This window comes from Leucoraja erinacea, chromosome 11, assembly GCF_028641065.1.
Source record: "Leucoraja erinacea ecotype New England chromosome 11, Leri_hhj_1, whole genome shotgun sequence".
Classification (NCBI taxonomy): Eukaryota; Metazoa; Chordata; class Chondrichthyes; order Rajiformes; family Rajidae; genus Leucoraja; species Leucoraja erinaceus.
Window position 1 is genome coordinate 11,906,020 of NC_073387.1, and position 22,986 is coordinate 11,929,005.

The 22,986-nt window shown below is 48.2% G+C and overlaps 1 protein-coding gene and 1 pseudogene across 1 annotated transcript; both read right to left on the reverse strand.

Moving 5' to 3' along the window:
• Window position 1: 1 nt before the first annotated feature.
• On the reverse strand, window positions 2-19,617 carry LOC129701453 (zinc finger protein 79-like). Its single transcript, XM_055642638.1, has 2 exons — window positions 18,025-19,617; window positions 2-923 (listed from the first exon to the last, which is right to left on the reverse strand). The coding sequence occupies exon 2, from the start codon at window positions 751-753 to the stop codon at window positions 187-189; it is 567 nt and encodes a 188-aa protein (XP_055498613.1). The 5' UTR covers window positions 754-923; window positions 18,025-19,617; the 3' UTR covers window positions 2-186.
• Window positions 15,143-22,986, reverse strand: LOC129701454 (zinc finger protein 850-like; annotated as a pseudogene).

A 22,986-nucleotide genomic window follows, 5' to 3' on the forward strand; every position in this document is an offset into this window, starting at 1 on the left:
GGGGTCACCGGTGTGGGTGCGCTGGTGCTTCATCAGGCTGCTGGACTGGGTGAAGCCCTTGCCGCACTGGGCGCAGGTGTAGGGGCGCTCGCCGGTGTGGGTGTGCTGGTGCTCCAGCAGAGTGCCAGAGCGGGTGAAGCCCTTGCCGCTCTGGGCACAGGTGTAGGGACGCTTGACAGTGTGGGTTCACTGGGGCTCCAGCACGTGACTAGACTGGGTGAAGCCCTTGCCACACAGGGCGCAGGTGTAGGGGCGCTCGCCGGTGGGGATGCGCTGGTGGGAGGGCAGGTTGCTGGAGGAGGTGAATCCCTTGCCGCACTGGGTGCAGGTATAGGGGCGCTCCCCGGTGTGGGGTGCTGGTGTTGCAGCAGGCTGCTGGAATACGTGAAGTCCTTGCCGCACTGGGCGCAGATGTAGGGGCGCTCCCCTGTGTGGGTGTACCGGTGCTGCTTCAGCTCTGGCGACGACTTGAAGCCTTTGCCGCAGTCGGAGCAGGTGAAGGGCTGCTAACTGCTGTGCACCCTCTGGTGGTTCCTCAGCCCCGACAACTGGGCAAAGGTCTTGCTGCAGGTAGAGCAGCCATAGGGCATCTCGCCCGTGTGCACCTGCCGGTGTGTCTTCAGGACATTCGCCGTCTTGAAGGTCTTGCCGACTACTCTGAGCAGTCGAAGGGACATTCTCCCGTGTGACCCCGCCGGTGGATCTCCAGATCGCTCGGGCTCTCCCAGGCCTTACAACACACGTCACACTCATAATGCCTCTCCTCGTTGTGCCCCATCATGTGGTCCTCCATCAAAGCGCAGCCCCTCGAAGCTCAGCCCGCACACCGAGTAGATGGGGGTGGGGGGGCTCACCTGCACCCTGGCCGCCGTCAATGGCCACTCATGTCCCCTCTCTCCGTCCACAGCAGCGGCTCCTAAACCCTGCAGGAGAGGAACACAGATGGTCAACAAGCTGGCAAACACGACATTACTAGCACATATCGGGTGCGTTTATGGCGGAGGAAACCATTATATAATTCTGTGCGGCACAGTGGCGCAGCGGTACAGTTGCTGCCTCACCGCCAGAGACCCGGGTTCGATCCTGACTACGGGTGCTGTCTGTGCGGAGTTTGCACGTTCTCCCCTTGACCTGCGTGGGTTTTTACTCCGGGTGCTCCGGTTTCCTCCAACATTTCAAAGACGTTCAGGGTTGTAGATTAATCGGCCTCCGCAAAATTGTTAAATTGTCCCTAATGTGCGTAGGATAGTGCTAGTGTACGGGGTGATCGCTGGTCGGCGCGGACTCTGCGGGCCGAAAGACCTGTTTCCACGCTGCATCTCTAAACTAAACTAAACCAAAGAAGGGTCTCGACCCAAAATGTCCCTCCGGCACATACTCTCTGTCTCTCTGTCTGAAATACTGAATCTTGCCCTGGCATATCTGTAAATGTATATATGTATGTAGTTTGTATGTTTATACTATTCTTATAACAAATGTAAAGCATTTTGGCCAACAGGAGTTGTTTTTTAAATGTGACTTGACCCAAAATTTCACCCAGCACATTCTCTCTGTCTCTCTCTGTCCACAGTGTGCCATAGTCTTACAGCATGGAAATAGGCCCTTATCCCTACTTGTCCGTACAGATCAAGATGCCCCATCTAGTCTCATTTATCTGCATTTGACTCATATCCCTTTAAACCTTGTGTGTGCCAGTGTGGGTGTGTAAGGGTGTGTGTGTGTAAGGGTGTGTGTGTGTGTAAGGGTGTGTGTATAAGGGTGTGTTTTTATGTAAGGGTGCAATTGCTCTGGAGAGGATCCTGGGGCGATTTATGAACATATTGGCCAGGCTGGAATTTTTTTTCACTTTGAAGAAAGATTTGATAACTGGGATTGTATTCTCTACAGCAACAGAGGTGAAGAAACTATTTAGTTGAGGTGAGGTAAAGTAAAGTAAACTTTATTGTCAATTCAAATAATGCAACAAGTAGTTACACAGAGGATTGAAATTGTGTTTCCCCATACTCCAAATGTGCAAGTAATATTTATAACAGACTATATACCAATAAAAATAGACAGGACATATACATTATGTAAAATATTCACAGTGTGTCAGAGTGTAGTAAAATTTTGAGGTATGTTATTAAGGTGCAATAATAAAAGGTGCAATATAGAAAAGTGCAAATGGCATACTGCAGACATTGAATTAAAGTTATTTTGACAGTCAATTGGTCTTAGTTTGTGTAATGTTCATGGAATTTTCTTGAGTGTGTTGAGTAGTCTGATGGCCTGAGAGAAAAAAGCTATTTTTGAATCTGGTGGTTTTGCTCCGCATGCTGCAGTAGCGCTTGCCGGATGGTAGGAGGGTGAACAGTTTGTGTGCTGGGTGGGTGGTGTCTTTGATGATATTGGTTGCTCTCTTGCGACAGCAAGATGGTTATAGGTCCTGGATTGCTGGTTGGGGTGATCTGGTGAATAGTATTATGAGAATTGGACCTGTTTTGCTTAACAAAGAGTGTAAGAAGGAACTGCAGATGGTGGTTTAAACTGAAGATAGACACTAAAAGCTGGAATAACTCAGCAGGCAGGCAGCATCTCAGGAGAGAAAGAATAGGTGATGGGTTGAGACCTTCAGACTGAAGAGGCTGACAACTAGCCATAAAACACAATGACTGGAGATGTGTGTTGTCCAATTAAGGGCAGAAATCAGAATCGTGTGTTCATCTTTATTGACGTGACACCATAATAAATATACAACAGAAAATAAGATTTTAATGGGGTGGCACAGTGGTGCAGCAGTAGAGTTGCTGCCTTACAGCACCACAGACCCAGATTTGATCCTGACTAGGGGTGCTGTCTGTACAGTGTTTGTGCATTCTCCTTATGACCACATGGTTTTGTCTGGATATTCCGGTTTCTCCCACATCCGAAAGAAGTGCAGGTTTGTAGGTTAATTGGCTTCTGTAAATTGTCCCTGGCGTGTAGAATACAACTGGTGTATGGTAGATTGCTGGTCGGTGTGGACTTGGTGGGCCGAAGGGCCTGTTTCCATATATATGTTTTACATATATATCTTAATTTTATTGAACAGTTGAATATGTGGCATTATTTTCGTCTTGTTTCTATTGTCAAAGGGGAAGGTTGATTGATGTATTTGTGCAGAACAGTGATGGAAGTCTGACTCCTCTTGCTTTGTTTCTATGTTTTTGTTTCTCTATATATATATATGCATAAAAGTATGAATAATCATCTGATTTCCATACATGAATATACTAAGGTCATTCATGTGCTGCACCTGTTGATCAGAGCCTGGCTCTACTGTGGAATGTTATTAGGAATGTAATTTAGCCTAACCTTATTCATACCTAATTCAATTTGAAGCATAAATGTTGCATTCAAGTGTAAGTTAAAAGACTCGCTACAGTATGCACCAGATTGCACAATTTCAAGCTGAAAAATGGCAACCAGCGATCACCCTGTACACTGGCACTATCCTGGACACTAGGGATGTGTTACTACACTTACCGAATAGTTAAAGGCATGGATAGAGTGGATGTGGAGAGGATGTTTCCACCAGTAGGAGAGTTTAGGAATAGAGGTCACAGCCTCAGATTTAAAGGATGTTCCTTTACGAAGGAGATGAGGTGGAATTTCTTTAGTCAGACGATGGTGAATCAGTGGAATTCTTTGCCACAGGGAAGGCCAAGTCAATGGATATTTTTAAAGCAGAGACAGATAGATTCTTGTCTGGGTACTGTTTGTAATGTCTGGGTAATGTCTGAAGAAGGGTTTTGGCCCGAAACGTTGCCTATTTCCTTCGCTCCATAGATGCTGCTGCACCCGCTGAGTTTCTCCAGATTTTTTGTGTACCACAGATAGGTTCTTGATTAGTACAGTTGTCAGAGGTTAGGGGGAGAAGGCAGGAGTATGTGGTTAGAAAGATCAGCCATGATTGAATGGCGGAGTAGCCTTCATGGGCCGAATGGCCTAATTTTGTTCCTATCACATGACCTTTTAATCTTATGACGATTTACAGTTTACAGAAGCCAATTAACCTCAAAAGCACCAGGAGAAAACCCACGTGGTCATTGGGAGAATGTACAAACTACATGCATACTCCATACAGACAACACATAGTCGGGATTGAACCCGGGTCTCTGGTAAGGCATCAAGTCTACTGATGCTCCACTGTCAGTGTGCGGTTTCCTCCATTTTGCTCCTTTGTGCAGATTAGCAGCTTAATTAGCCACAGTAAATTGCCTTTGATATGTAAATAAATGGAAGAAGCTGGGGGGAGTTGATGATGTGGGGACCATAAAATGAGATTGGTGTAGGGTTTTTGTAAATGGATGCTCAATGGTGCTCATAAATCTCCTGGCTGAAGTGTTTTAATTTAGTTTAGTTTAGAGATACAGGCCCTTCGGCCCACCGAGTCCGTGCCAACGAGCGATCCCCCGCATACTAACACTATCCGGCAGCCACTAGAGACAATTTACAATTGTACCAAGCCAATTAACCTACAAACCTGTGCTTATTTGCAGTATGGGCGGAAACCAGAGATCCCTGAGAAAACCCATGCAAGTCACTGGGGGAGCGTGCAAACTCCGTACAAACAGCACCCATGGTCAGCATTGAACCCGGGTAAGGCAGTAGCTCTACTGCTGCGCTACTAGGCCGCCCCAATATTGTATTGTCGTATTTGTCTATGACCTGCTACCTTCGAGAACCAAATTGCACAGCGCAGGCTCCCACCAAAAATGTGATTATAGACAAATAATCTTGTTTTATTAATGCTTAGATTGTCAAAGAGATAGAAACATAGAAACATAGGAATTAGGTGCAGGAGTAGTCCATTCGGCCCTTCGAGCCTGCACCGCCATTCAATATGATCATGGCTGATCATCCAACTCAGTATCCCGTACCTGCCTTCTCTCCATACCCTCTGATCCCCTTGGCCACAAGGGCCACATCTAACTCCCTCTTAAATATAGCCAATGAACTGGCCTCAACTACCCTCTGTGGCAGGCAGTTCCAGAGATTCACCACTCTCTGCGTGAAAAAAGTTCTTCTCATCTCGGTTTTAAAGGATTTCCCCTTTATCCTTAAGCTGTGACCCCTTGTCCTGGACTTCCCTAACATCGGGAACAATCTTCCTGCCTCTAGCCTGTCCAACCCCTTAAGAATTTTGTAAGTTTCTATAAGATCCCCTCTCAATCTTCTAAATTCTAGAGAGTATAAACCAAGTCTATCCAGTATTTCTTCATAAGACAGTCCTGACATCCCAGGAATCAGTCTGGTGAACCGTCTCTGCACTCCCTCTATGGCAATAATGTCCTTCCTCAGATTTGGAGACCAAAACTGTACGCAATACTCCAGGTGTGGTCTCACCAAGACCCTGTACAACTGCAGTAGAACCTCTCTGCTCCTATACTCAAATCCTTTTGCAATGAAAGCTAACATACCATTCGCTTTCTTTACTGCCTGCTGCACCTGCATGCCTACCTTCAATGACTGGTGTACCATGACACCCAGGTCTCGCTGCATCTCCCCCTTTCCCAATCGGCCACCATTTAGATAATAGTCTGCTTTCCTATTTTTGCCACCAAAATGGATAACCTCACATTTATCCACATTATACTGCATCTGCCAAACATTTGCCCACTCACCAAGCCTATCCAAGTCACCCTGCAGTCTCCTAGCATCCTCCTCACAGCTAACACTGCCCCCCAGCTTAGTGTCATCCGCAAACTTGGAGATATTGCCTTCAATTCCCTCATCCAGATCATTAATATATATTGTAAATAGCTGGGGTCCCAGTACTGAGCCTTGGGGTACCCCACTAGTCACTGCCTGCCATTGTGAAAAGGACCCATTTACTCCTACTCTTTGCTTCCTGTTTGCCAGCCAGTTCTCTATCCACATCAATACTGAACCCCCAATGCCTTGTGCTTTAAGTTTGTATACTAATTTCTTATGTGGGACCTTGTCGAAAGCCTTCTGGAAGTCCAGATACACCACATCCACTGGTTCTCCCCTATCCACGCTACTAGTTACATCCTCGAAAAATTCTATAAGATTCGTCAGACATGATTTACCTTTCGTAAATCCATGCTGACTTTGTCCAATGATTTCACCACTTTCCAAATGTGCTGCTATCCCATCTTTAATAACTGACTCTAGCAGTTTCTCCACTACCGATGTTAGACTAACTGGTCTGTAATTCCCCATTTTCTCTCTCCCTCCCTTCTTAAAAAGTGGGGTTATGTTTGCTACCCGCCAATCTTCAGGAACTACTCCAGAATCTAAAGAGTATTGAAAGATTATTACTAATGCATCCACTATTTCTGGAGCTACTTCCTTAAGTACTCTGGGATGCAGCCTATCTGGCCCTGGGGATTTATCGGCCTTTAATCCATTCAATTTACCCAACACCACTTCCCGGCTAACCTGGATTTCACTCAATTCCTCCAACTCCTTTGACCCGCGGTCCCCTGCTATTTCCGGCAATTTATTTATGTCTTCCTTAGTGAAGACGGAACCAAAGTAGTTATTCAATTGGTCCGCCATATCCTTGTTCCCCATGATCAACTCCCCTGTTTCTGACTGCAAGGGACCTACATTTGTTTTAACTAATCTCTTTCTTTTCACATATCTATAAAAACTTTTGCAGTCAGTTTTTATGTTCCCTGCCAGTTTTCTTTCATATTCTATTTTTCCTTTCCTAATTAAGCCCTTTGTCCTCCTCTGCTGGTCTTTGAATTTCTCCCAGTCCTCCGGTATGCTGCCTTTTCTGGCTAATTTGTACGCATCATCCTTCGCTTTGATACTATCCCTGATTTCCCTTGTTATCCATGGATGTACTACCTTCCCTGATTTATTCTTTTGCCAAACTGGGATGAACAATTTTTGTAGTTCATCCATGCAGTCTTTAAATGTCTTCCATTGCATATCCACCGTCAACCCTTTTAGAATTAATTGCCAGTCAATCTTGGCCAATTCACGTCTCATACCCTCAAAGTTACCTTTCTTTAAGTTCAGAACCATTGTTTCTGAATTAACAGTGTCACTCTCCATCCTAATGAAGAACTCAACCATATTATGGTCACTCTTGCCCAAGGGGGCACGTACAACAAGATTGCTAACTAACCCTTCCTCATTACTCAATACCCAGTCTAAAATAGCCTGCTCTCTCGTTGGTTCCTCTACATGTTGATTTAGATAACTATCCCGCATACATTCCAAGAAATCCTCTTCCTCAGCACCCCTGCCAATTTGATTCACCCAATCTATATGTAGATTGAAGTCACCCATTATAACCGTTTTGCCTTTGTCGCACGCATTTCTAATTTCCTGTTTGATACCATCTCCAACTTCACTACTACTGTTAGGTGGCCTGTACACAACACCCACCAGCGTTTTCTGCCCCTTAGTGTTTCGCAGCTCTACCCATACCGATTCCACATCCTCCAAACTAATGTCCTTCCTTTCCATTGCATTAATCCCCTCTCTAATCAGTAACGCTACCCCACCTCCTTTTCCTTTCTGTCTATCCCTCCTGAATATTGAATATCCCTGGATGTTCAGCTCCCAGCCTTGGTCACCCTGGAGCCATGTCTCCGTGATCCCAACTATATTATATACACCAAAGATATAGGCATGTGGTAAGGAAACAGGCCCTTCAGCTCACCAAGTCTGGGACAACCACCAACTTCCACTTACATAATTCTATCTCAATCCTCGAGAATTTTAGGGAATGGGGTGTTCTTCTCCTTCGTCATAGATGAGCCCCTCACCAGGGTCCCCTCAATATCCCAATGTTCCACTCTTGCTCCCCCTGTCCTGTGCCTCCCCCATTGTCGGAGTGAGGTCCAGCGCAAATGGGAGGAACAGCATTCATATTTCGCTTGGACAGCTTACACCCCAGCGGTATGACCATTGACTTCTCTAACTTCAATTAACCCTTGCATTCCCTCTCTCCATCCCCTCCCCCTACCCAGTTCACCCACCAGTCTTACTGTCTCCGACTACATTTTATCTCTGTTTGCTTTGTTGTTGTGAATTTCCCCCAGCTAACATTGATCTATTCCACATGTTCCTTTATCTCCATTCCTCTTGTCCTGTTATCACACGTTACATTTCCTTGTCTATATATCTCCCCCTCCCCTGACATCAATCTGAAGAAGAGTCTCGACTCGAAATGTCTCCCAATCCTCCTCTCCATGATGCTGCCTGTCCCGCTGAGTTACTCCAGCATTTTGTGTCTATCTTCAGTTTAAACCAGCATCTGCACTTCTCTCCTACGCATTAATCCTCTTTTGTTTTCCCCACTTGGTTATCAACTCTCCCCAGATTCTCCCATTCACCCCACACACTGGAGAATGTCAATTAATCTAACACGCACACATTTAGGGTGTGGGATGAAAGCGGAAACCAGCACCCAGAGGAAACCCATGTGTAGGAATCAACTGCAGGTGCTGATTTACACCAAAGATAGACACAAAATGCTGGAGTAACTCAATAGGTCAGGCAGCATCTCTGGAGAGAAGTGGTAATATTGGCTAAATTAGAGTTATTAAAAAATGGAGGAGCTTTGCATTTGCAAGGCCTGCTTGGCCTTTCTCTGTGAAACGCTACAAGTTGTGAGCCGGTGCCAGAAAGTGCCGGGAGATCAGGCACATCTAGGCAGATTGAGTGGAGGTGTTCAGCGAAACGATCGCCAAGCCTGCACTTGGTCTCGCCGATATATAGGTGTCCTGGAACAGTAGGTGCCTAGATTGATATGTCAGATAAGATGAGGTCCAGATGAGTTGAGTTGCATTCAACTGACTTCCTTCCAGAAGCTTCTGTAGAAACATTGTAATGGGGCACTTTGTAATTGGGTTGGGGAACTGTCAATTACTGCATAAGGTGATCAATATGTGTGATTGGTTTGTAGGGGCTGCCACCCCCATGTAGTTCTGCCCCATAGGGTCCTTCTTCTTCTTGCAAATGAAACGTAAACCAAAGGAATAGATAGATCTCAAGCCGGGTGTTGAGCAGCCAGGTTGGTGTCTCTGCATCAATGTCTGCCAGGCCCTGAGCTCCATTTGGTGGGTGGTAGAGCGGGCACCCAGAGATGACTTGGCTGGCTGTCTGTTGTTCTGCTCCGCATTCACAGACTGGGCTCTGGCGGAGCCCCCATCTCCACACGCTGGCATTGAAACGCCCAACTCCAGTATCAAGGCTGTTGAGCTTCATCCATGCTCCTCTGTGGAGGTCAGACCCTGGACAGCTTTTATCTGGTGAAGAGATGGTGATGAGGTTGCCTTCCACTCCAGTGTGCTATCCTGTGTGGCTGGATGGCTATCCAGTGTGATTTTGTCTCAGTTTGCTGGATGGATGCTAGGAGTTGTTTTCCATGTGGCCTCTGCTGATAGGCCCCACAGGGTCCGATGACCTATAAAAAGTGATCCCTACTAGGATCGTTGTCGATCTTCTGGAGAGGCACTTGGGACTGCGTAACCTTTTTGAGATGTCTGCTTTCCCGAGGCTGAAGGGCTCGGACAAGTAGAGACAAGGATCGAACCCGCGGAGTTTAGTGGCCCAGTGCTTGACTCAGTGTTTCACTAAACTAGACTAAGGGGGGTTAGCCCTAGGAGCATAATTACATTGGGGGCTCGTCCGGGATCTGAATGGACCCCCAGACATAAGTTTGTGATCGGGGCGTTGATCCGATCCAGATTGCGAGGGGAGAAATCGGTTCCGGTTTTTGCAATAGTTTTCCCACTTTGCTTGTCAGAGCGGATCGATCATTCGCTCGCTTGTGTTGGGGATCCCAACGAGATCTGAGAACAGTACTCTAGCATGCGATGAGGGCATCCTTGCCTTTTGGGGTGAAAGGCCCTTCAGAATTAGTCAACAGCTGTTACAAAATCCAAAAGTCAGGTATCATTAAGTTGTGCTGATATCCAAAAGGTAACTGAGGGGTTTTGGACGTCTGATTGGCTGGATATCTGATTGGCTGGATATTTGAATATACAGGACTGGGTCGGAACAGTACCAAGAGGTGAAGTAGTGCATCGTTGCTTAGGCTGCAAATTGGAAAGGCACTTTAAAGATTGGCATCGACTTCCAGCGTGAAGCGTACACGCGCTGACGCCCGGTATCAAGCAGGTAGAAAGGGTGAAGCCCGTGGGTGAGCCTATGAGGGTTTGAGTCCTCGCCTGTGTGAGTGGTATCTGGAACTGAAAAGAAGGGGGAAGAGTCTCGTGAAGGTACTGGGAACTCAGTGGTTAAAGTATAATTGGCAGAAAATGCTTTTAACCAATCTTGAGAATTTAATCATAATAAAGACGTCTGCCAGGCACAAACAGAAATTACATGTCTTTCGATATGTAGTTACAGGCAGTCAAGGGCAGCCGTAGGCAATATCCTTCGCTGACCGGGCATTTTAATTGGCTCATTGGAGTTTCCAGGACTTAGGGAAACCGACCGTTAATGTTAAATGCCCGCTAAACTTTGTCTGGCTTCTTAAAAATGTCTACACTCCTTCTCCCCCCCCCCCCCCCCCCGCTCTCTCTAAAGGACTTACCGTACGCTGTGCAGCCGTCTTTTACCTTCCTATTCATCGCGGGTGTGAATTTCAGACAGTGCTCCCCCACTTTTCCTGGCCCCCGTCTTTGCCATGTTTGTGTATGTGCGCGGTCGGTCGATCCAGCTCGCGGTTTCATCGCTGATGGTCGATCCAGCTCAAAGTTTTCCAGGCGATTGCCCTAGAGCTTGAAGGTTGAAGACACTCGCTGTAAAGTCACGTCAGCGGTACAGACCCTGAAGGAAATCCAACACATGCAGCATGGGCAGATGTAATAGCAGACAGTAGTGCAAGGGAAGAAGCAGTTTTAACAGCCCTTGCGAATACCTTTCAGAAACCAAATGATCTAGCTCGAATTTTGGAGATAAAACCAAAGAAACATAGAAAATAGGTGCAGGAGTAGGCCATTCGGCCCTTCGAGCCTGCACTGCCATTCAATATGATCATGGCTGCTCATCCAACTTAGTCATCCTTAAACTGTGACCCCTTGTCCTGGACTTCCCCAACATCGGGAACAATCTTCCTGCATCTAACCTGTCCAACCCCTTAAGAATTTTCTAAGTTTCTATAAGATCCCCCCTCAATCTTCTAACTTCTAGTTAGTACAAGCCGAGTCTATCCAGTCTTTCTTCATATGTCCTGACATCCCAGGAATCAGTCTGGTGAACCTTCTCTGCACTCCCTCTATGGCAAGAATGTCTTTCCTCAGATTTGGAGGCCAAAACTATACGCAATACTCCAGGTGTGGTCTCACCAATATCCTGTACAACTGCAGTAGAACCTCCCTGCTCCTATACTCAAATCTTTTTGCTATGAATGCTAACATACCATTAGCTTTCATCACTGCCTGCTGCACCTACATTCCTACTTTCAATGACTGATGTACCATGACACCCAGGTCTCGTTGTATCTCCCCTTTTCCTAATCGGCCACCAGTCAGGTAACAGTCTACTTTCCTGTTTTTGCCACCAAAGTAGGAGGAAGAAAGATTCTAAGGGGAGAAAGGGACAACCATGGCTGACAAGGGATGTCAGGGACAGTATAAAAATTAAAGCGAAGAAGTACATCGTAGCAAAGATGAGCGGGAAGCAAGAGGATTGGGTAATGTTTAAAGAACAACAGAAGATAACTAAAAAGACAATAAAGAGGGAAAAGATGAGGTACGAGGGTAAGCTAGCCGAGAATATAAAGCAGGATAGTAAAAGCTTCTTTAGGTAGGTGAAGAGGAAAAAATTAGTTAAGACCAAAGTTGGACCCTTGATGACCAAAAAAGGTGAATTTATTATGGGGAACAATAAAATGGCAGTTGAGTTGAACAGATACTTTGGATCTGTCTTCACTAAGGAGGACACAAACGATCTTCCTGATGTACTAGTGGCCAGAGGATCTGAGGTGACAGAGGAACTGAAGGAAATCCACATTAGGCAGGAAATGGTGTTGGATAGACTGATGGGACTGAAGGCTGATAAATCCCCAGGGCCTGATGGTCTGCATCATAGGGTACTTAAGGAAGTGGCTCTAGAAATCGTGGATGCATTGGTGATAATTTTCCTATGTTCTATAGACTCAGGATCAGTTCCTGTGGACTGGAGGGTAGCACCGTCATTCAATGTGATCATGGCTGATCATACCCAATCAGTACCCCGTTCCTGCCTTCTCCCAATATTGCCTGACTCCGCTATCTTTAAGAGCCCTATCTAGCTCTCTCTTGAAAGCATCCAGAGAACCAGCCTCCACTGCCCTCTGAGGCAGAGAATTCCACACTCACCACTCTGTCAGAAAAAGTGTTTCCTCGTCTCCGTTCTAAATGGCATAATCCTTTCTCTTAAACTGTGGACCCTGGTTCTGGACTCCGCCAACATCAGGAACATGTTTCCTGCCTCTAGCGTGTCCAAGCCCTTAACAATCTTATATGTTTCAATAAGATGCCCTCTCATCCTTCTAAACTCCAGAGTGTACAAGCCCAGCCGCTCCATTCTCTCAGCATATGACAGTCCCTCAATAGCCAGAATGTCCTTCCTCATATTAGGGGACCAAAACTGTACACAATACTCCAGGTGTGGGCTCACCAGGGCTTTGTACGACCTCTTTGCTCCTATATTCGATTCCTCGTTATCAAGGCCAACATGCCAGTTGCTTTCTTCACTGCCTGCTGTACCTACATGCTTACTTTCATAGACTGATGTACAAGGAAGCCCAGATTACGTTGTACTTCGCTCCATAGATGCTGCTGCACCCGCTGAGTTTCTCCAGCATTTTTGTGTACCTCCCCTTGTACTTCCCCTTTTCCCAACTTCACGTCATTTTGATAATGCTGAAATAGGTGCTAGTTGCCTCATGGCAATATCCTTGTAAAAATTTTCTCAAGAGCATTTTCTTTCTACCTGTTATTTAATGCAGAATAAGAACATATTGACTGCATGATATTTTCTGTAATTCCAGATGTCAGCAGTGGGTCCCGAATACTTGCCGACATGATCTCCTAAACCAAACTGTGGAGTATTTGTCAAATAACTGGCGTCTTATGTACATTGTGTGAAATTGTGATTTGTTAGCTGCGCAAAACAATGCAAATGGCGATTTATTTATTATTGTATCTACGTTGGACGTTTTGTTCTTTGGTGAAGCAGGGGTGGGGCTATCATTGTGTTACATACGTTGAATTGTACATCACTTTCACTGGTTAGCTGATATGCTGAACACTGCAACCCTGTATATCTCGCGCACAGAATAATGTGAATTATGTAAATCTTACTATGCATGTCAGAAATAAAAGTGGTAACCATGTTAATGGATTTCTATTTGAATTATTTAAAATTGAGTTGGTTGGTGCAATATTGGTGCCATATGCCGATAATGTGTCGTTATCAGTTATTCAGTGTTAAAAAGAGAAATAAATCACAATAAAAGATGTTCCTTCCATCAGCACGGCCGAGGCACCAAAGTGAAGTTGCGGGGAGGTTTACAATGTTTTTTTATTTAATGTTCCTTGTCTAATCTGAAATAAAGTTCATCATTGTATATAAAAATCGGAAGAAATGTAAATGTGCGTGTTATATGATTATATACATCTATATCATATTCATATATGTGTGTTCTTTCCAGCACAATCTAATCAGTTGTATGCTCGCTGAATAAAACCATCCTTCAGTTATACATCATTTGTAAATCTTGCTTAAACAAATTCAATTTTGTGAAATATTTAATTTAGATAACCCCACCATTATAGACAGATCTCATTCCACTCTCTGGCTATTGGGAAGACGAGACCCATTTTATTGTTGATAAACAACTCCATAGACACAAAAACATTAAGCAACATTCCAGGGCTCGAGAAACTGGAATCTTCAAATTGCTATTATTTTCCCAAATACTGCAGTTGTGAACAGTGTGATTAGATGAATGAATTACAGAGTGCAAATGAAATACAAAATCAACTCAAACACAGCATATGAGCCATTTAAAAATAAATGATTTAAAAAACATCAAAAATTACCAGTGAAATTTTATAAACATTTTATTTAACAATTCTTTAACAAGAATTAATAGAATTATGAAGGAACATAATTATGAACTAACCCTATATCACACACACACAAACTGTTCCCCCGCAACGTTGATTACACTGCGAGTCAGGTCGGGTCAGGTTACTGAAATGGACAACAAAATGCCTAGGTTCTGCTGCATTGCTACTACACGTCAGCCCATTGCATTTCGCAGCAGTGGCCTATCTTGCTCCACTATAAGTCAAGTCAAGTTTATTTGTCACATACACATACGAGATGTGCAGTGAAATGAAAGTGGCAATGCTCGCGGACTTTTGTGCAAAACACAAACAACAAAACAACCAAACAAATTATAAACACAATCATAACACACATATTCTTTTACATAATAAATAATGGAAGGAAAAACGTTCTGTAGAGTTAGTCCCTGGTGAGATAGGCGTTTACAGTCCAAATTGCCTCTGGGAAGAAACTCCTTCTCAACCTCTCCGTTCTCACCGCATGGCAACGGAGGCGTTTGCCTGACCTTAGCAGCTGGAACAGTCCGTTGCAGGGGTGGAAGGGGTCTCTCATGATTTTGTTTGCTCTGGAGTTGCACCTCCTGTTGTATAGTTCCTGCAGGGGGGTGAGTGAAGTGCCCATAGTGCGTTCGGATGAACGCACTACTCTCTGCAGTGCCTTCTTGTCCTTGGCAGAGCAATTCCCAAACCAGATGGTAATGTTCCCGGACAAGATGCTTTCCACCGCCGCTGCGTAGAAACGCTGGAGGATCCTCGGAGACACTCTGAATTTCCTCAATTGCCTGAGGTGGTAAAGGCGCTGCCTTGCCTTACTCACGAGTGCTGAAGCGTGTGATGCCCATGTCATATCCTCAGAGATGTGGACTCCCAGATATTTAAAACAGTTCACCCTATCCACAGGATCCCCATTTATACTCAATGGAGTGTACGTCCTCGGATGATGTGCCCTCCTAAAGTCCATGATCAGCTCCTTCGTTTTTTTGATGTTCAAGAGGAGGCTGTTGTCCTGGCACCAGAGTGCTAGATCAGCCACCTCCTCCCGGTAGGCCTTCTCATCAATCTTTGGTAGGGATTAACTGAAATTAGAGAAGTCAATGTTCTGCGAGAGAGGGAGTGTGTGAGAGAGGGAGGGGGGCATGAGAGGGTGAAGTGGAGAGAATTTGTGTACGAGTGGGGGGAAAGTTGGGGAGAGTGACGAATGTATATGTGCAGCTTTATGGGACATTGGTCAGGTAGCATTTGGAGGATTGCATACAGTTCTGGTCACTCCATTACAGGACTGATGTGGTGGCTTTGGGGAACGTGCAGAGATGGTTAACCAGAATGGATTAAAAACATGGAACTGCAGATGCTGGTTTACAAAAAAGGACACAAAATGCTGGAGTAACTGTGGGACAGGCAGCATCTCTGGAGAGTAGGAATGGGTGATTGAAGAAATGACCCGAAACGTTACCCATTCCTTCCAGCATTTTGTGTCAACCTAAACACGGCCTATCTATCCATGTGGCATTGTGCCAGCAGGCCGGAGGAACGGTCAAAGGCCTTGCCATAGAGCGGGCAGGTGAAGGGGCTCTGGCCGGTGTGGACTCCAGCAGGTGGTCAAGGCGGGTGAAGCCCTTACCACAGGACGGGCAGGGGAAAGGACGCTCACCGCTGTGGGTACGCCGGTTATGCCACAGGCTGGACATGTTGGTGAAACCTTTGCCACACTCAGCACACACAAAGGGTCTCTCTCCGGTGTGTATCTGCTGGTGCTCCCGCAGCCCCCATGCTCTCTTGTCACAGTGGGAGCAGCTGCTCGCCGGCGTGGGTCCGCTGGTGCTGCCGCAACCCCCTCGAGCTGTCAAACTCCTCACCGCAGTACGGGCAGTCGTAGGGCGGGCCACTGGTGTGCACGCGCTGGTGAGACAGGGCATGGAAGGCCATGGCAAAACGCTCTCCACCCACCGGGTTGGAGACGGGACGGTCGCCGGTGTGCACCCGCTGGTGGGACAGCAGCTTGGTGGAGCGGGTGAAGCCCTTGCCGCACTGGGTGCAGGTGTAGGGGCGCTCGCCGGTGTGGGTGCGCTGGTGTTGCAGCAGGTTGCTGGAGCGGGTGAAGCCCTTGCCACACTGGGCGCAGGTGAAGGGGCGCTCGCCGGTGTGGGTGCGCTGGTGCATCAGCAGGTTGCTGGAATGGGTGAAGCCCTTGCCGCACTGGGCGCAGATGTAGGGGCGCTCGCCGGTGTGCATGCGCTGGTGGGTCAGCAGGTTGGTGGAGCTGGTGAAGCCCTTGCCGCACTGGGCGCAGGTATAGGGGCGCTCGCCGGTGTGGGTGCGCTGGTGGGACAGCAGGTTGCTGGACTGGGTGAAGCCCTTGCCGCACTGGGCACAGGTGTAGGGGCGCTCGCCAGTGTGGATGCGCTGGTGCTTCATCAGGGTGCTGGAGGAGATGAAGCCCTTGCCGCACTGGATGCAGGTGTAGGGACGCTCGCCAGTGTGGATGCGCTGGTGGATCAACAAATGGCTGGAGGAGGTGAAGCCCTTGCCGCACTGGGCACAGGTGTGGGGGCCCTCGCCAGTGTGGGTGCGCTGGTGAATCAGCAGCCTGCTGGAATGTGTGAAGCTCTTGCCGCACTGGGCACAGGTGTAGGGGCGCTCACCGGTGTGGGTGCGCTGGTGCTGCATCAGGCTGCTGGAGGAGGTGAAGCCCTTGCCGCACTGGGAGCAGGTGTAGGGCCGCTCCCCGGTGTGCATGAGCATGTGTTTCTTCAGCTCTGGCAACGACTTGAAGCCTCTGCCACAGTCGGAGCAGGTGAACGGCCGCTCACTGCTGTGCACCCGCTGGTGCACCCACAGCCCCGACGACTGGGCAAAGCCCTTGCCGCATGTGGAGCAGGCATAGGGCGTCTCGCCCTTGTGCACCTGCCAGTGAATCTTCAGGGTCCTCGCCGTCTTGAAGCTCTTGCAGCACTCCAAGCAGTCGAAGGGGCGTTCTCCCGTGTGCACCCGCCGGTGTATCTTCAGTTCATTCGCCGTTTTGAAGGTCTTGCCGCACTCTGAGCAGTCGAAGGGGCGTTCTCCCGTGTGAACTCGCCGGTGGATCTCTAGTTTGCTCCGGGCCAGCCAGGCCTTGCCACAAATTTCACATTCATAACGCTTCTCCTTGTTGTGCCCCATCATGTGGTCATCCATCGAAGCGCAGCCCCTCGATGCTCAGCCCTCACGCTAAGCAGATGGGGGGGGGGGGGGGGTTCGCCTGCACCCTGGCCGCCCTCAATGACCGCTCACATCCCCGTCTCTCCGTCCATAGCAGCGGCTCCTAAACCCTGCAGGAGGGGAACACAGAGAATTAACAAGCTAGTTCTGCAAAATTGTTAAATTGTCCCTAATGTACGTAAAATAGTGTTAGTGTACGTACGGGGTGATCGCTGGCCGGCGTGGACTCCGCGGGCTGAAAGACCTGTTTCTGCGCTGCATCTCTAAACTAAACTAAACCAAAGAAGGGTCTGAAATACTGAATCTTGCCCTGGCATATCTCTATATGTATATATTATGTGGTTTGTTTGTTTATACTATTCTTATAACAAATGTAAAGCACTTTGGCCAACGAGAGTTGTTTTTTAAATGTGACTTGACTTGCCCCAAAATGTCACCCAGCACATACTCTCTGTCTCTCTCTGTGACTGAAACACTCAATCTGGGCCTGACATCCACGAGCCGAGTCCGGAAACGCCCGAGTCCGAGTTGAGCCGCGTGATCACCGCCGGAAACGCCCGAGTGAGCGTTGCCGGAAACGCCCGAGTGCGTGAGCGGAAAAACCCGAGTGAGCGCCGACGCGGAAATGGACGGGGTGGTCAAACGCATCACCCACGGCGGCCCCGACCCCGGCGGGCGGCAGCGCTTCATCCCCGGCAACAATGTAGCGGAGCGGGGACGCTGGGGGAGAGAGAGGGAGAGAGAGACTCACTGAGAGGAGACGGTGAAGGCGGCGGCGATCAAGATGGCGGCGGTTCTATGCACCAACCAAAGATCTGGCACCAAATGTCCCAAAATCCCGCCCCTTTCCGCGCTGATTGGACGAGGAGACTGACGGCGGTCCCGGCCAATTGGCGGAGGGTTAGAGAGACATCCCCCACCTATAGGCTCTGATTGGATGGGGACTGAGTGATGGGCGGACGGATCATCCTATGGCTGGGCTGATGGGCTATAGACGATTTGACGGACGGAAGGACCACCCAATGGGCGGAGGTTGCAGATTGGCCCGTCCCCTGTCGTTGCTGGTTGGATGGAGAGGGGAGAGGGGCGGACAGACCATCCAATGAGGAGGGGGGAGGGTCTGAGGGTTGGATGGGCCAATGGGCGGGGTAGTTGGTGACTGTCCCGCCTCTAGATGTGGCTGATTATATGGGTGATGGGCAGCTAGATCATCCAATGAGGGAATGAGTTGGTGGTTCTCCCGCCTCCCACAGGCAGTGATTGGAGGAGGAAATGGCAACGGACATTGGCCTTGGGCAATGGGCGGAGGAGTTCATCGTTGCTCATTGGAGGAGGAGGGAGACGGACAGACGGCCTGGCCAATGGGCGGAGGGTTAGAGGGACATCTGGAGCGTTACAGTTTTGGACATCCTTGTTATTGAGGCACCAGGTTGATCCCTGGGATGGAGGGGCTGACATATGTGGACAGATTCAACATAGAAACATAGACAATAGGTGCAGGAGTAGGCTATTCGGCCCTTCGAGCCAGCACCGCCATTCAATATATATATATAAAGCTTTATTTCAGACACAGGTCCATATAACACTATGTTAACATTCATAGCAAAAGGATTTGAGTATAAGAGCAGGGTGCTTCTACTGCAGTTGTACAGGGTCTTGGTGAGACCACACCTGGAGTATTATGTACAGTTTTTGTCTCCTAATCTGAGAAAAGACATTCTTGCCATAGAGGAAGTACAGAGAAGGTTCACCAGGCTGATTCCTGGGATGTCAGGACTTTCATATGAAGAAAGACTGGATAGACTCGGCTTGTACACGCTAGAATTCAGAAGATTGAGGGGGGATCTTATAGAAACTTACTAAATTCTTAAGGGGTTGGACAGGCTAGATGCAGGATGATTATTCCCGATGTAGGGGAAGTCCAGAACTAGGGGTCACAGTTTAAGGATAAGAGGGAAGTCTATTAGGACCGAGATGAGAAAATCATTTTTTACACAGAGAGTGGTGAATCTGTGGAATTCTCTGCCACAGAAGGTAGTTGAGGCCAGTTCATTGACTATATTTTGGAGGGAGTTAGATGTGGCCCTTGTGGCTAAAGGGATCAGGGGGTATGGAGAGATGGCAGGTGCAGGATACTGAGTTGGATGATCAGCCATGATCATATTGAATGGCGGTGCAGGTATTCAGAGCAACTGGAATCTTCATATTGTTATTATTTTCCCAAATACTGCAGTTGTGAACAGTGTGATTAGATGAATGAATTGCAGAGTGCAAGTGTAATACAAACATCAACTCAAACACAGCATATGAGCCATTTAAAATAAATGATTTAAAAAACATTAAAAAAGAAAATTACCAGTCAAAAATTTATAAACATTTTTATTCTTTAACAAGAATTAAACAGAATTTGAATCTAACCCTATATCACACACATCAAAAACGTTGATTACGCTGCAGTTGGGTTCGCCCAGTTGCATTACTCTACCCACACCAAATAAGAGGTTTGGGGGCACAGTGCATGGATTGAACACAAACAAACTTAAAAAACAGCATCATCCTTTGAACGTGTAATACACTTTAAGGAAGTGTGCAGTTGTGGTAAACCCCTCACACAAGCATTTTATGCAAACACTCCAAACACAGACAGACAAAAATTTAATAACTGAGATATGATTAAAAAAGGAAAAACATTACAACACATCGCTGGAGAGAAGTCAATGGGTGATTCAGAAACATTTAGATACTAATAGACAAGAATTAACAGCGAGATGGGCTAACAGAACCCATCACTTTACTCCACATCATCACAACGTATGCTTCGGATGTCCTGGCCATAGGCTGTCCACATAGAACAGGTTGGATACATGATGATTTGCCCGGCAACTTCATGGGGGGGGGGGGGGGATCCCCCATCACCAGTACGCAAAGCTTAACACCCATCATCACCAAATGCTTCGAGAGGCTGGTCCTGGCACACCTCAAAGGCTGCCTACCCCCCCACATTGGATCCCTATCAGTTTGCCTACCACAAGAACAGGAGTACGGAGGATGTCATCTCAAGGGCACTCTGCCCTCTCCCACCTCCACAACAGAGACACCTACGTAAGAATGCTGTTCATTGATTACAGCTCAGCATTCACTGTGTGTGGGTGGGTGAGTGTGTGTGTGTGTGTGAGAGCAAAAGTGTGTGTGTGAGAGAGAGCAAGAGAGAGGTGTGTGTGTGTGAGAGAGAGGGAGAGAAAGAGGGAGTGTGTGAGATAGGGAGCAAGAGAGGAGGGGGGCACGAGAGGGTGGAGTGGAGAGAATTTGTGTCCGAGTGGGGGAGAGTGGATGGAGAGGAGAGAGAGGAATGGATATGTGCAGCTTCAAGGGACATTGGTCAGGTAGCATTTGGAGTATTGCATACAGTTCTGGTCACTCCATTACAGGACTGATGTGAAGGCTTTGGGGAAGGTGCAGAGATGGATAACCAGAATGGATTAAAAACAAGGAACTGCAGATGCTGGTTTGCAAAAAAGGACACTAAATGTTGGAGTAACTCAGCGGGACAAGCAGCATCGCTGGAGAGAAGGAATGGGTGATTGAAGAAATAACCCGAAACGTTACCCATTCCTTCAGCATTTTATGTTTACCAAAACAGCTCCTATCTATCCACATGGTGGTGTGCCAACAGGCTGGAGGAGCAGGCAAAGGCCTTGCCATAGAGCGGGCAGGTGAAGGGGCTCTGGCCAGTGTGGACTCGCCGGTGCTCCAGCAGGTGGTCAAGGCGGGTGAAGCCCTTACCACGGGATGGGCAGGGGAAGGGACGCTCACTGCTGTGGGTACGCTGGTGCTGCCACAGGCTGGACATGCGGATGTAGTCCTTGCCACACTCAGCGCACACAAAGGGTTTCCTTCTAGTGTGTAGCCCCCGTGCTCTCTTGTCACAGTGGGAGCAGCTGCTCGCCGGCGTGGGTCCGCCGGTGCTGCCGCAACCCCTGCGAGCTGTCAAACCGCTCACCGCAGTACGGGCAGTCGTAGGGCTGGCCACTGGTGTGCACGCGCTGGTGAGACAGGGCATGGAAGGCCATGGCAAAGCGCTCTCCACACACCAGGTTGGGGATGGGACGGTCGCCAGTGTGCACCCGCTGGTGGGACAGCAGCTTGGTGGAGCAGGTGAAGCCCTTGCTGCACTGGGCGCAGGTAAAGGTGCGCTCGCTGGTGTGGGTGCGCTGGTGCAACAGCAGGCTATGGGACTGGTTGAAGCCTTTGCCGCACTGGGCACAGATGTAGAGGCGCTCACCGGTGTGGGTGTGCTGGTGCTCCAGAAGGGTGCCGGAGCGGGTGAAGCCCTTGCCATGCTGGGCACAGGTGTAGGGGCGCCTGCCAGTGTTGGTTCGCTTGTGCTCCAGCACGTGACTAGACTGGGTGAAGTCCTTGCTGCACACGGCGCAGGTGTAGGGGCGCCTGCCGGTGTGGATGTGCTGGTGAGATAACAGGTTGCTGGAGGAGGTGAAGCCCTTGCCGCTCTGGGTGCAGGTATAGGGGCGCTCCCCGGTGTGGGGTGCTGGTGTTGCAGCAGGCTGCTGGAATGGATGAAGTCCTTGCCGCACTGGGCGCAGATGTAGGGGCGCTCCCCTGTGTGGGATTACCGGTGCTGCTTCAGCTCTGGTGACGACTTGAAGCCTTTGTCGCAGTCGGAGCAGGTGAAGGGCCGCTAACTGCTGTGCACCCTCTGGTGGTTCCTCAGCCCCGACAACTGGGCAAAGCTCTTGCTGCAGGTAGAGCAGCCATAGGGCATCTCGCCCGTGTGACCCCGCCGGTGGATCTCCAGATCGCTCGGGCTCTCCCAGGCCTTACAACACACGTCACACTCATAACGCTTCTCCTTGTTGTGCCCCATCATGTGGTCCTCCACCGAAGCTCAGCCCCTCGAAGCTCAGCCCGCACACCGAGCAGATGGGGGGGGGGCTCACCTGCACCCTGGCCGCCCTCAATGGCCGCTCACGTTCCCGTCTCTCCATCCACAGCAACGGCTCCTAAACCCTGCAGGAGAGGAACACAGATAATAATAATAATAATAATAACTTTATTTGTTAAGCACTTTAAAAACAACCAAAGCTGACCAAAGTGCTGTACAGAAAAAAGAAAACAAGCAAGACATCATAAAACAGGCAGAACAACAGAACATACAACTAACACGAGGCGCATAAATTACATACAAAAAATCCAAACAATAATTTAAAAAACATAAAACACGAGTATGAACCACGCAGCAAAACCAAGCAAATAAAGTTAATAAACAATTCAACACCTCACTGGTCTACAAAGGCCACGGAGAATAGATATGTCTTCAGGAGTGACTTAAAAACAGCTAGAGAAGGGGCCTGTTTAACGTGCAGAGGCAATTCATTCCACAATCTCGGAGCCGACACAGCAAAGGCACGGTCCCCTCTGAGCTTCCGCTTAGTCTTTGGCTCAATCAGGAGCAGCTGATCATCTGACCTGAGAGAGCGGGAGGGCGAATAAGGGTGAAGAAGCTCAGATAGGTAGGACGGGGCAAGACCACTTAGGGATTTAAAAATAAATAAAAGAATTTTAAAACAAATCCTATACTGAATAGGCAGCCAGTGGAGAGAGGCCAAAAGGCGTGAAACATGATCATGCTTCAATGGTCTATTCAGAGGGTCAACAAACTGGCAAACAGGACATTACTGGCACATATCGGGTGCGT

What these genes read in the sequence shown, in the direction of transcription:
- LOC129701453 (XM_055642638.1), bottom strand. Translation starts at nt 753, where the DNA reads ATGAGTGTGACGTGTGTTGTAAGGCCTGGGAGAGCCCGAGCGATCTGG.